This window comes from Panthera onca, chromosome A3, assembly GCF_046562875.1.
Source record: "Panthera onca isolate mPanOnc1 chromosome A3, mPanOnc1 haplotype 2, whole genome shotgun sequence".
Classification (NCBI taxonomy): Eukaryota; Metazoa; Chordata; class Mammalia; order Carnivora; family Felidae; genus Panthera; species Panthera onca.
Window position 1 is genome coordinate 31,279,673 of NC_138341.1, and position 14,571 is coordinate 31,294,243.

General features: G+C 35.6%; 1 protein-coding gene across 3 annotated transcripts in view; it reads right to left on the reverse strand.

Moving 5' to 3' along the window:
* Positions 1–433: 433 nt before the first annotated feature.
* The window catches only part of ATL2 (atlastin GTPase 2), a 56,302-nt gene continuing 42,164 nt past the window's right edge, over positions 434–14,571 (reverse strand). For 2 of the 3 annotated variants that reach the window (XM_078444785.2, XM_078444787.1), the window contains 10 exons: positions 11,499–11,549; positions 11,148–11,204; positions 9,603–9,695; positions 6,954–7,092; positions 6,036–6,163; positions 4,938–4,994; positions 3,804–3,875; positions 2,753–3,184; positions 1,233–1,247; positions 434–1,137 (listed from right to left, as the gene is read on the reverse strand). In XM_078444785.2, the coding sequence (XP_078300911.1) occupies positions 1,030–1,137; positions 1,233–1,247; positions 2,753–3,184; positions 3,804–3,875; positions 4,938–4,994; positions 6,036–6,163; positions 6,954–7,092; positions 9,603–9,695; positions 11,148–11,204; positions 11,499–11,549 (1,152 nt within the window). In that variant the 3' untranslated portion in view covers positions 434–1,029. The remainder of the gene's footprint in view (positions 1,138–1,232; positions 1,248–2,752; positions 3,185–3,803; positions 3,876–4,937; positions 4,995–6,035; positions 6,164–6,953; positions 7,093–9,602; positions 9,696–11,147; positions 11,205–11,498; positions 11,550–14,571) is intronic. The other variant, XM_078444786.2, reaches the window with a different exon arrangement.

The following is a 14,571-nucleotide window of genomic DNA, read 5'->3' on the forward strand; positions in this document are numbered from 1 at the left end:
TTTATGTAATACTGGTATTGAAGGCAGTAAAGCAATATATACTTTTAATGTAGTGGCTCAATAAAGGCTTCATTGTCATTCCGATCTGATTCTTGATACAGTGATTCATAACTTCACTAGAAATTAAAATTTCAATGGGACACTGGTGTTAAAGAGACTCTAAATAGATTTCTTAAAAGATTTCCCTGAAATATCCTTTTACATAAGACAAATTTCATTAACATTAGATTAAGTAAAAAGGAAAAAAAAAAAAAAAAAAAAGAAAAGAAGAAAGAAAGAAAGAAACATGGCACAAATGTGCATGATAAACTAATGCTCCTCAGCCAATCTCCATGTCTTAGGAGCCAAGAACAGAATGCTTAAAACCAACAAACAATTTTCACACTCTGTGGCAGCCATCTGTGAAGCCAGTTATACTAAACTACTTCTACAGTTGATTGTAAACTTTGGTTTATTTTTATTTGAGTTCTCATTGTACAGCAAGCATGAAAAAAAGGGAGAGTGGAGTCCATGAGGAGATGAACTGTCAGTCTGTCTTTAATCTGGCATGATGAGACACCTGGTCAGTCAGGCCTGCTTTGATAGAGTTTGTGACAGACTGCCTTATGTTTTCCTCCATCAAATTATCACCCAGGGGCTTCAATACCTGTGGTATGAGAGATGTGCAAAACAAATAAAAACATGAGGTAAAAAAAGAGGTACATAGAAAAATAGATATAAAAATTCAATCCAAAGCAATGAAGAAAATAACCAGGAATGTGGGAAATAAAAAAGATGCTTCTCCCCAAAAAAGCTATGAGGCTACAAATAATGCAGTTAGACATCTTATAATGCAACAAAAATTACTTTCCTCCTACTCAAACCATTTACAATTCCTATGAGATGGACGTGCGATTCCATACCCTCTATGCAGCATCAAATCTGGTAAGTATACAGCATTTATGCAGACCGGCCCAGACGGTCCTGCTTATTGTCCTACATGTTTAAGGGTGAACAACTTCAGATAGAGAAAAAAGTTAAAAATACTGTCTAATTTTTCTTCTTGTTATTGTTGGATGACAGTCTCTGTCGCTGTGCTGATGAAAGAGCACGACGGACCATTCGACGTCTAGTAACTTCAAACAGTTTGGAAAACACCTAAAACATGGAGTGACTCGTTAGGACAATGACTCAGAGCGCCTTGAAGTTAAAGCGTTTAAGACTACAAGAATCTGCGACTGTGAGTTTCTCACCTTCCTGGGACTCCTCTGAAGCAAAAGAAAAGAGAAATGCAAGAAGATTTAGGCAAGGTTTGTTGACACAGCACACATCTTCTCTGACTAGTGATCAACCTACCTCAACTACGCTGGTAATTTTACACACTTTAGACTCTTCCACTTAATTGTTTTGTAATAATGGCACCTCTAAAGTCCTAGAATCAGTGCTACCGGAGCATGATATAGGAGGATGACTGGTTTTCAAATGGAGACATCGCACAATGATTAAAATTCATGCTGCAGAAAATTAGTGATGGTCCGCAATTTTAAAGTAGAGAATTTTTTTTAAAAAGCGAGGCTGCAATAGCTTTTAATCCATCCTCTATTAGAAGATATCAAAGGAATATCAAGAGTGAAGTTTTTTTTTTTTAAAATGAAGGGTTAAATTTAACAAATATCCAAACACGAGCTTCCAAATCAGATCCAAATTTCTCTAAAGAATAAATACAAAATCCAAACTAATATGGCGGGTCACTTCATAAAATAATGACACTGTTACAAGAAAAGTCAATGCCCAATCAACCTTCATCAAAAAATGATTTACTTCTTCCGTCTTTAAATTTAAAGGCAAAACCAACACGGACCTGCATGTCCTAGACCTCCAAATAAGCCCAATACTTCTTATGCCCAGAAGTGGTATCTGAAAATGCCTATTCTGCTGTCCATCAATACTAACTGCAGCTTTCATTCTGATCCTTGACATGATGCTCAAGTATTTCACGATGATCATTTTAATGACAACATCCTTGAACGGAATTTTCTGAACCTGGGGAATTCCAGCACACAGGTGGACATTCAACATGGCTTCCCTTAGTAGATTCTTGTCAGGCCCGACTTTGAATTCTGGTTTGAGGTAAAAGATTATGATTTGAATTCTGGTTGAAGTCAAAGATTATGATTAAGAGAAGCTGGTTCTCTGTGGCGCTTTGTTTTGTTCATTAGTGTTTCCATAGTACGGACAGCAAACAAAATTCCTTTGGTAAAAGAAATCCCTATCAGGTTGTTCCATCAGTAAATCACCACTATCTTCACGGAAGGCAACAAAGACCTGAATATCAATATTTTCCCTCAAATATAGGCATGAACTGCTTCTTGCCAGGGTTAATAAGACACTTCTTTTGCTTTCTTAAAGCACTGCACTTCCAAATTTCTTTCTTACACTGATTATATTTTCTTTCCTCTAAGAAAAAAGTCCGTAGAGACTCTGGCCCTGCCCATTGTCTGGTATTATCAGGCCTATGACTAAGAATCTATCCAAAGATATTACAGATTTAAGCCAATCAAAGCACACCAAAATTATGACTTTAAGAAAAAAAAAATTACTCAGTTCACACTTTATATTCAGATTACACAACCGTAACCGAACAAAACAGAAAACATCCTTTTGACATTCCTCGTATAAAGGAAAAGGAGGTGTGCAAATACTGCAGGAGAAGGGTAGGGAAATGTCACAGGGATGAGATTAGTCACTGAAAAACCAAAAGATAGATACCAACCTGTTCCCATAGTGTTTCAGCAATCTGATCAATCATTGTTCCAATTTCTCTGAACTCCCCAGAGTATTTTACATATGCCCAAGTACAAAGAGATGTCAGTGCTAACCCCATGACAAGGTTACACAAGACGGCTATAGAGTTTAGGCCAATGAAGCCGGTCAGTCCTGAGATTATGTACATAGCAAACATGACTGCAAACAGTGTGGCCGGGGTACGAGCAGCATAGAAGATGTTTTTGCCATCATTGTGCTTTATCAAGTTTGCATAGGTTTCTTCAATTTCAGCTTCAAGCTGGTCCTGATAACGATGGCAGAATTCATCTCCGCCCATTTTTTTTACTGAACGAAACTGTTTAATCGCCACTTCCTTGAGATCCAGGTGTTTTCGTTCCAGATCTGAAGGTGCAATGTAAGGCTTGTCCCCACCACATACCTGTACAGAAGAGTACAAGACAGATTACTGGCTAGAAACAATTCACACTTAAAAAACATTCCCGGTTCACAGTTTTCAGTCTCAAAAAGTCAAGCCATCTACATGGTTCAGTTTTAAACTTGTTCATAATATCTCGTACGTAATCATAACCTATTTCTTGTATGTTTAATGGACTCGGGTAAAATAAATTCTCCAAGTATGACTAATACCAGTAAAGACAAAAAAAAAAAAAAAAATCTGTACCCGACTTCACAAGACTATGGGCAGAGAGTAGGTAAAAGAGAACACATAAAAAAGGTCCTTTAACGTTCTAGTTAACAAGTTTAGCACAGAAGTTGTCATTGGCCTTAAACTAATATTACATCAGAAGCTGCTAATAAGAGCACTCTGAATCATGCGTCAAAACTATTTTAGTACGATTTACGTAGTAACTTGCCACCTATATTGTGCACTCTAAACATGAGAATTATTTTCTTAGTTATTTCCAGCAGAGATGATGAAGGGGAATCAGTGAATGATGTATTGTGACAGTACGTAAGGAGCACAAATTATTTCAATTATTTAACTGTAAAAATCCTCTGTCTCACTTTAGTGTCAAATGTAAATGTCGCTTACAAACCTGCTCCATACTTTTGCAATAGATCTCTCTTGCTCCTGCTACCGCAGCAAGATTATTAGCTTCAGCTGTTGCCTAGAAAAATAAAACAAGATGTGCCAATTTTATGCAAAAAATACCCAGCGGCTCTATAAATTCTGACTAACACAATAAAGTCTATAGAGTGAACAAGTCTGAAAATGAACCAGAGAAAACATTATCAACTTCCAGTTTTCCTTTCCAATGGAAGGGATATAGTAATGGCTTCTAATGGGACTGCCTGTCTAATTTTGTTTTGCTTAGGTTTGTTAAAATGGGTTTGTAAAAAAAAAGAAAAAATACCACACATGCTCAGGAAATTGTAGAGAATTAGACATACCCTAAGAAGTGTCAAGTCTCCAGATGTATAGAATTAAAAATTACCCATATGCTTGCTCTCTCATATCAGTATGACACAAGAGATTTTTAAATCCACAAAACTGCTTACTACAGGAGTTTTAGAAGAAAATACTATTCAATCCACTATAAAACTGAAAAATTGTCCAAAATAGCAAATCTTAAAAAACATAAACTCGATATGTATCTGAAAGAAATAAAACCTAAATTTGGGTGAAAAATTAACAGTATGAACACAATGAAATTAGTAAAATTTAGTAAGAAGTGACGGACATGAATATTAATTATTCTTGATTTATTAAATTAAGCTGCTTTATCTTTTAAAAAAAATAAACTTAGGTTAAAATAACATTGTCCCCAAAGAACACCTTTTAAAAAAAAGAGAGAGAAAAAAGAAAAAAAAAACAAACCTGTATGTACTAGAAGCAGCTCTAAATCATTAATACCAAGATGAAATAAGCCTTACTAAAAACATTCAATGTCACAGACTCAGAGAAGAGAAGAAGTTTGGTTTAGACAGGCCCTTATTAAGCTATCTCCTGCAAGAGGAAGTTTTCTACACTTCTCTAGCAACTTTATTTTTGATGGCCTATGTGTGCAAGGTCTGCAATCATAGAAAAACTTTAGGACCCATGACCCGTATTGACTTAAATATCTGAAATTCATTTGCGTGCAAAGAAGCATAATCCCACTTCTAGCGTTATCTCTAAACCAAAGGCTCTTCACCTTCAAAAATAAATATACGTACAACACACACACTACCTGAAGCATGGACTTTGGATGTGGAAGTTCCTCTCCTTGATAAATCTTAATGTAAGCCTAAAAATATAAAAGACTCTTTACATTGGCAGGTTAAACAATTTGGCTCTAGATTTCCGAAGGGAAAAAAAAAATCCATTAAATATAAAAATAATTCATACTTTTAAACATATGTTAAATAATATCCTAGAGAGATGTTTCTAAATAGAATTCCAACGTGCATAAAAGTTATATTTAAAAGTAACATATACAATGCCACCCACTTTACGAAAAGGAATCCATAATTCTCCCCTACTGTTACTGTTTTAAATGTTAGACATTTTTACTCAATGTTTCACTTCAATCAAGTTAAATGATATTTCAGTTCAAGAAAAAAATTACCTAATTTGTGCTCTAAGAGTAAGAAGGAAAGATGACAGTTTTTAACAAGTCCATATAGAAATTGTTCATCTCAACTTTCTACTGACTGAATTACTTCACAACTAACCAAAAATGCTATGAAAGTGACCAACTGTCCAATAAATGACCAAAAATATACTCTTAGTTAACTATAGTTTCCCTTCCATCTACCCGTAACTACTATGAATAACTAGAACCCTGATAATGGTCTTGCTCTGGCAAGCAAGCTACCAAGACTAAAGAAGAGCAGAGAGAGAAAAAAAAATCTACAAGTAATTGGATTCAGAAACCAGTTTGATACTTTCAGCTGCTCCTATTAAGTCCTCAAGAACTCAGAGAGAAGGCTCTTTTATGAGAACTCGAGAGGCAGAATGCCACTCCGCATATCCACTGTCCCTCACAAATGAGAGAGTGGCATTACAATTAATTACATGGTGAATGGCTCTTCCTCTCTCCCTACCAGAGCTGGAGGAAACGGAGGATAATCCCATAAACAAAACTACCGTCTAGAACATGCAAGTTGTCTGCTATCATTTTAGATATCCTTAAAAATTGGTACAGCCAATGCAAAGAAGGGAAAATTATAAATTTCACTTTTTTGCTGTAAAATAAAGACAGGAAATTTCTTGTACATACATATGAGTTTTGAGTCAGCTATTTTTCTAACTGAGACCAAGTCATTTAATGTAGCAGTTTTCCTACCTTAAAGTATTCTACAAGATCTCTACAAGTGACTTTAGATCCACTTATCTCTTTTTCTACCAAATTCTCAGGGGCAAGCAGCAATGGAACCAGATTTCGAAGCTCTCGCTTAAAGTCTTCATCAATATCTAATGGAAAGGAAATATAAACCAACATGTTAGTCAAAAGAAGACAGAGTAAAGAAGTCCCCACTGGTAAGAGCTAATAACATTCTGTTTCATGAAATGACAGTATACACGATCTATTCCTCGAGTACATTCATTTAAAAAACCTTATCCAAACACATCGTATCTCCTAGGAAAAAATATACTCTCCCCCTCCGCCCCTGCTCCATTTCCCTCATGCCCCAGTAATTCTTTCAGGTCAAATAATAAATTGTGGACTACCGCAATAAATTCCACATTAGTATTGACTAAACTATCCTTTTCAAAAGGCAAACAATTCATGAAATTATACTAAATTTTAATACTAGATTTTGTTTTCCAGCCATTCTGTAAAAATTTCATTATTCCTCCAGCCTTTTGCCGTCATGCTCAAATCCTAGGACATACTCAAAAAATTACATCATCCCTAAAACAGAGACTTAAATCTGATTACATGAATACGATATATTGATAAAACATTTTACAGACTACAAACAGATGAAATACTGAAATGTTCTCAGCCTTCGGGATTTTTAGGACACCGGTGATGAACAACAGACCACATTATAAAATACGCTAATCCATACACTACAAGTCTACAACAGCCCAATGGAAAGCTAGACAGACCACACAGAGCATTAATATCACCTCATTAACAATGCATCAAAATGTCTTCCGGTAGAAGACAGAAAATTTAAGGAACCATGTATTTTTTTTTAAAACTCTCAGCCTCTAAAAAATAAATTCTGATTTTAGCAAGAATGGGAATTCCCACCTTTCAATCTCCCATCAAAACTAGGATTAGTTGCAACTTTAAGACCAGGATGTGGCAAAAGGAAGCAACCAAGATTTGAGAAACAATTGTGAATGTGCTTCCTTACATTCTGTAGCTCTTCATGTTGATTTTGTTTTACCTGAGGGCAGAAGGAGACAGCGTAAAGGCACAAACAAGGAAAAAAAGTTCTCAAGAAAACACACACACTCACAAGTGTGCACACTTAACTCAGATGCTACTCCAGATGGGTATTTTTTGACAATATAAAATTTTACTGAAGATGCATTTCTGACCCCTTTAGTAAGACCCCACCCACTTTTGTCTTAAAACTAGAAAAGATGTTTTTTCCCATGTTAAATATAAAAAAATACAAATACACAAATAACTAATCAGAATATCCAACACCAGACTAACAAGTAGTGGCTGTGGTGTACAAACCAGTAAATAAATGAAGGATTTGCCTTTAAAGTATTTATAACAGCAAAGAGAAAAAACAAAGTACTAATTTGCTAATAAAAAGGTTAGCCCTTGAGCAAGATAACAGCTCAAGTGAAAAAGCTCCAATAAAGTCCAAAGAACCTCTGAAACTTACTGGAATTTCAGTACTTACTCCACATGATTATTTATGATTGATGCTAGTTACCAGTGTTTTGGGAAGAAAGACTGCTATGTATTTTCTGGAAGAAAATCCTAAACTTAGACTTTTATTTAATTTATTTGTTTGTTCTTAATGTTTATTTTGAGAGAGCAAGTGCATGCAAATGGGGGGGGGGGAGGGCAGAGAGACAGACAGAGAGAGAGACAGAGAGAGAGAGAGAGAGAAAGAGAGAGAGAGAATGAGAATCCCAAGCAGCCTCCGCACTGTCAGCGCAGAGCTAAACACAGGGCTGCATCAAACCATAAGATCATGACCTGAGCAGAAATCAAGAGTCGAGCCACCCAGCCCCTCAAACTTCGATTTTTTTTAGTAGCTACTTATCCCAATATAACTCATATACTCACTCAGACTCTTCTCAAACACCGTTTAAAAAAAAAAAAAAATGCACCATTTATAACTGACAAAACCTGGAAACTACCTAAATCTCCATCAAGAGTAGAATGAAGAAACTGTTGTCTATTCATGTAATGGAATACCGCATAGCAATGAGAATAAATGAACGAAACTACATGCAACAATATCTCAGAAACATACTATTAAGCAAAAGAAGCTAGACACAAAAGAATACATGTTGTATGTGATTCCTTTCATAAAAAGTACACACAGCACCTGTCAGGTCAGGACAGTACCAGAGGGCTTGGGGGTTAGTGGATGAAAATGGGTGCTGTTACACACCTATGTTCAGTTTGTATAAATTCATCATCATCTGAGCAGTTTCCTGTATCATGTCAATGAGATTAAAAAAAAAAAAATCTTGTCTTTGAAGTACATGATTCTGAGTTGCTAACATGCCTGATGTGCTTTGTGTTAATTTCTTCTGAACAAACCAGAGAAAACTCTGACAGCTGAAATTATCTCTGACAACAGGGTCTAGAAATGCCTTCTAAAAAGCCCAAAAATGAGGAATTGGCTTAATCTCATTTTAGTGATAAGAAAATTATATTATACTCCAAGTTTTTGAATGTGGTTGAGAAACTAAATGCATCATCCTAAAAGGAAATAAAATTTTATTAACCAAAAAAAGATGACCCTTCTACTTATGAATTTATGGGATTTTCATGTATTCTTTGTGTATGTGAGTAGGTGAGTAGTATCTGACCTGAGGTTTTCCCCAAGTACTTCCAGGGGAGGGTAACTTTAGGAAGAAAGGATCATGTTGGTGAGGCTATTCTTTAGGAATGGACTTGGTGTAGCATATTGCATGGGCCAGGAGTCCGGATATTTGGGTGCTAGTCCCAGTTATCAACAATTAATTAAGCGACGAAAGGTACGTCACTGTTTTGGGTTCCAGTTAGAAGGGTGAGGGCACCTGGGTGGCTCAGTCAGTTGAGCATCTGACTTGATTTCAACTCAGGTCATGATCCCAGGGTGGTAGGACCAAGCCCCATGTCAGGCTCCGTGATGAGCATGGAGCCTGCTTAAGATTCTCTCTCTCTTCCCTTCTCCCCCTCTCCCCCTCTCCCCAGCTTGTGCACACTCTCTCAAAATAAAAAAAAATAATTTAAAAAAATTTTTAAATAGATGATGTTTAAGATCCCTCTTCTAGCTCTATATGCTGTCAATCTAGGATAGTGACATCTCTTTGGAGAGAGGGTCTCACATCATCTGTGTTCAATATATGCATACTATATTATCCAGGCTGTCCCAAATGTTCAGAAGCTCAGCTGGGCCAGAAAGAGACACACATGCAATCTAAGTAAATTCAAAAAGTTAGTCTCCTTCAAATTTTTATATTTTGAGTACTGATTTACAGTTGGTTCTAAAGAGAAATACTTGTTCCTTAATTTCTATCCAAGGGCATTGGCCTCTTTGGCAGAAATACGACCAATTTACTTTTCATCCATTCTGTATGGAGCCACCTGGGCTAACCTGGGACACACGATTTATGCCAAAGACATTGAGAGACTGGAAGTCTAAGCAGTAGTCCAGACAGCCCGCTCCTTCATCTGGCTGGGTGCTTATGCTCTCCTCACTGGGAAATGGGGGCTTACCTGCAATCTCTTTTCAAGGAATTGTTTTCCACCTTCCAAACCATATGAATGTTCATAAGGATAACTCCAATCTCGAATCAAAAACATTAATGTCTATAGAAAGAAAACAGTGGAAATCATTTCTTACAAGATTTTACAAGAAAATCACTACTTTAACAATTTAACAATCACTCCCCTAAGAATTCCTTATCAAAAGTTATAGTAACCAAATGGTTAATACTGCTCATAGTGATAGCAAGGGCTTCCCTCAGTCAACAACACTCCCAGCCCCTATACCAAGCAACTGCCTCCATCTGAGAACTTCATGGTATGTAAAGAAAGAGCCACCACAAGCAATAATACAGGGTCTTAAAAAATGAACAAAAGGCCTAACAGGGCATACAGATCATAATTTTAAATCAAGGTTGTATAACTAAAAGACCAACTAATCTAATTTTAGACTAAATTTTTTACTCACATGTGCTTAGGATTCTCAATCTCAGCCCCTAAGTATTTGGACCAGTTCTTAGTTGTGCGTGGCTGGATGCTGAACAGCATTTCTGGCCTTCACGCACTATGCCAGTAGCATTAACCTCCCTTCAAAAACTGTGACAACCAGAAATGTCTCCAGACATTAGCAAAATTATCCCAGGTCAAAAAAAACTGATATAGGCCAAATGGAGTATATGTATCCATATACACAAAAAAGCCATAAGCTGCCCAGATATTTCATAAAAGTGATCACTTGAGCCAGACAAGACTGAGGCAGAATCAATGTAAACCCACCAACACTTGAGAATCACCAGCAATGCTGTCACACAGAAAGAATTTCAGAGACTGATGAGCAAACAGGGTGGAGTCATTCCCACCTCCTATAACACAACCGACTAAATAGTACTAAACGTCAACTTATAAATTACACTTACTTCAAAAAAGAAACTATCTGAAATTAACTTTGTTTTTGTTTTTGTTTTTTTAAATCTCTGTCATGACAGGACTCCACAGAAGCAAGCATAACATATGCTTCTCAAATAACGCCACCCAGGTTAATTTCTGACTTAATACTCCGTACCTGACATTTTAAAGGAATAAAAAACATATGGAGATTGAAGAGGTGGAGGGAGGGGACAGGTCTAATAAATTCTGGAACTTTTCTACATGAAACCAAAATAAAGAATAACAGGACTAACCTCAACTTGTAATATACCACAAAAAACAAAAACCAAAAAAAAAAACAGTAATATTATTCTGTAATAGTTTACCATGTATAAAAGAAATTTACATGACTGTCTAAAGTTTAGGAATTAAATAATCTCTAAGAGAAAACACTAACCATTTAATCTAAGTATTAAGGATCAAACTATATTCATTAGTTCTATTTCCTATTCTGTGAGCCTACTGCTGATCAGGTGGTAATGACATTAGTTTCAACTCCACTGAATCTGCTGCTAAAAATGAATTTTTTGTAATATCCTCTTACCTTTTAAGTATCTTCAGACTTAAAAGACAGGTGGCTTGATAGCTATTTATAGGTAAGTTTTTACAAAGGATAAAATGCTTATTTACCTGAAATGGTTTCTGGTAGATTTCTTCCATCGCAAGTCTGCCGTACTCTGTAAATAACTATTAAAGCAAGTTATTTAAAATAACACCCCCAAAGAGATTGAAAGAAGGTATCTGTAAAGCCTTTCTGTATCAGACATCAGAGCCTTTAAAATCATTTGAAAGTTAAGCACTTAATTTTCTAACAGACTGGGCATACATTAAAATTTCTTCTAGTTAAGAAGTCATACGTCAATTTAAACTCATATAATATTCAATCTTCTTATACTAAAATGGGCTTCCAGATGGAAAGTCACGATTAAACACGAATTATATTTTCAATTCTTTGGCACACATTCTTTGAGAAATACATACTTGCAAGTGTTGAAGATCATCTTCTTGAATATTCTGAGACAAATTATATACCTGTTAAAACAAAATAATCTTTTTATTCTTTTTTTTTTTTTTAATACCCAGCTGTTTCTAACTTTACTTGCAGAAATGGAGGTTATTTTATAACCTTAGCACAAATGAATCATTTAGCCATTAGCTTAACCAGTGGCACATGAAAAGGATTTTCTCTTTTTTCCTAACAGGATAAACATTAAGGGGGAAGCAGCGGTAGGAAATTAGGTAAAAATCATGAATACACACATAAGGGACCTAGAAAGTGGCAGACATTTTTAAAAGTATGTCACGTAATAAGGTTTTTTTTCCTCCTTTTCAGTTTCTTTAATGTTATAACATAATCATTTTTTTAATAGAGTGAAGATTGCTTTCACAATTCTTTTTTTTTTTTTAATGTTTTTTATTTTTGAGAGAGAGAGAGCATGAGCAGGGGAGATGCAGAGAGGAGAGGTAGACAGAGGATCCAAAGTAGGCTCCATGCTGACAGCACAGAGCCTGACGCGGGGCTCGAACTCATGAACCGTGAGATCATGACCTGAGCCAAAATTGGCCGCCCAACTGACTGAGCCACCCAGACGCCCCCCACAATTATTTTTCTAAGTCAATGAATATGAGGGGCATAATTCTACAAAGATATTTTCCTCCCTGGTATAATCATAGTGTGAGTGAGTGAGTGTATTTTATAGTTTATATGTAGTTTATATTTGTTTATATATTTATATATTCATGTATTCATTTATATATTCACGTATTTATATATTATATTTACATATAGTTTATATATATAGTTTATAGCTTACATAAGTAGTTCATAGTTATTTGGTGGGTGTCTCAACTACCACAAACTCTAATATGGCTCTTTTTTTTTTTTTTTACTTTAAGTAAATCGTTTGTCTAAATAACTTAAAAAATGAAAATTTTACCAGCCTGTAGTAGCTGAACAAATAACAGTAGGTGGCACTCTTTCCCTTTCTAGAATTTTTTAGGAGGCTCTCCAAGGCACAGAGCCCAGAGCTGAAGGTATAAGTAGTGTCAAGGAAGGGAAACTGGAGAAAAGACTGTATTTGAAAAAAAGGTCCAATCCTTCTGAGTCAGGTTAAAAAGTGACATAGGTCATCACAGGAGAAAAGCGGGTGTCCACAGATGTCACCTCTGCTGAAAGACAACTTATGTCTAAGAAAACAGGGTTACTCCAAAGACAGAACAATTTGTTCTAAGGGCAAATGAGTGATAATCTAGCTGAATCACTCAGAGGTCAAGAATATAAACAGCCAAAATAGGCCAGCAAACCTAAAATGACATTCTCAGCTGACTAACTCCAAACATGGTACTTAAAAAGTAATTAATGACTGAGATGATTATACTGGAGCCAAACTTACAATCTAAAAACATGACCAACCTATTCTTACCCATAGGGCCTTAGCTTTTAGAAAACAGGTTGAGATACTTTCATTGTCAAGGCCAGGTTGCAAACAGCAAAGAGAAAAGAGGATCTGTTTACCTTAGATCATTAGTACTTAGCACATGGACTCTTAATAGATGCTCAATAATCATTTGTTGAAAGAATAAATGACAAGAGGATTTGTCATTTATTTATCAACCAGATAACTTATGTAAGGAAAAGAAATGTAGTCTCAAAGAGGAAGAAAACAATAATAAAAATAATTTTAACCTTTGTTATTTATTGTTTACAAAGCACTTTCTTATGCATTATCTCATTTAGATCTTATTTCTACCTCCACACAACAATCACAGCTAAGATGGATAAAATCCTCATTTTACAGATAAGAAAGTGGCTGAGTGGCTCTAAGTGGTTATCCAAAACCAGGCCTCCTACTATCATAAGGTTGAATATATAAACAAGAGAACACCAAGGTACAAGCTTCAGAACAGAGAATTCCCTTATATTATATTTTAAGGTAAGCTACAGAGCCAGCTAATTCGAGGGGCACAAAGATTGGCTTCTGCCTGCCTCAAGGAAATGGCAGTTGTGCCACCTCGTAGGATTAAAAAAGAAAAAAAAGAAAAAAAGTAGAACAAAATGGAGAAAAGATACTCTAAGGGCTCCCCCCAAAGTATCATTTAATTGGTAGTAAGAGAGCTCCCAGCCCTATAATAAACAGAAGCCAAGCTGAAAAGTACTCCTTTTTTATATCAGAATAACATCCCAAATCCCCTTCCATTCTGACAGCTATTTCAAATTGAAGAAGGAAGGAAATGGGAACTTACAGAGACCAGACATATGTTCTGAATATTACCAGAAAAGAAAACCAGAAAGCATTACAAAAATTCCAAGACACTGTGACAGAATCACTTATGATCTACCATCAGTAAGAAACCTCTGTTATCTCAGAAGGAGCACATATTTCTAATATTTGCATATACACTTCTGGATACATCATCACCAGCTAGGGCTAACCACCTTACTCAATAATTCATTTTTCAGTCAGAGAAGCATCGACCACAGATGATCTCACAAAGAGACAATAAAGATACAAAATGACATGTGGTGGTTTAATTCAGTCCATCAGTCTAAATTATACAGAAAAGAGATGGCCTAGCTTGAAGAGGCAAGAACTTGATACAATACCAAACACAATTAGAATATAGAGTAAGTGAAAACCAGAAGGGATTTTATTACCCCTTTCTAAATTAAACGGGTCCTATAAGTCCTTAGTGTATCAGAGAAACATCACATACATTTCCTAAGTTAAATATGAATTAATTCTTATGCCTCTATCACCATTAGTTCAAATAATCAAGTACTAGTTGTCATACATGTTAAGAAAAAAACTAAGTTTAATTACTTGGGTTTTTTTTTTTTAGTTGGTTAGCCAAAATATAAAAGACATGTTGTACACCTTACTGTATCTGGGAACCACATGACTGAATTCAATTAAAAATAACATGCAATAGCTTTTCCTTTAAAAAAAAAAAAAAAAGGCATAGATGCTATGATGAAAAACCAAAGGGCCTGGATCTTGGTTTATTACTTCCTACATAACCAAAGTATGAAATTTCACATTGTGAGCCAAAACAG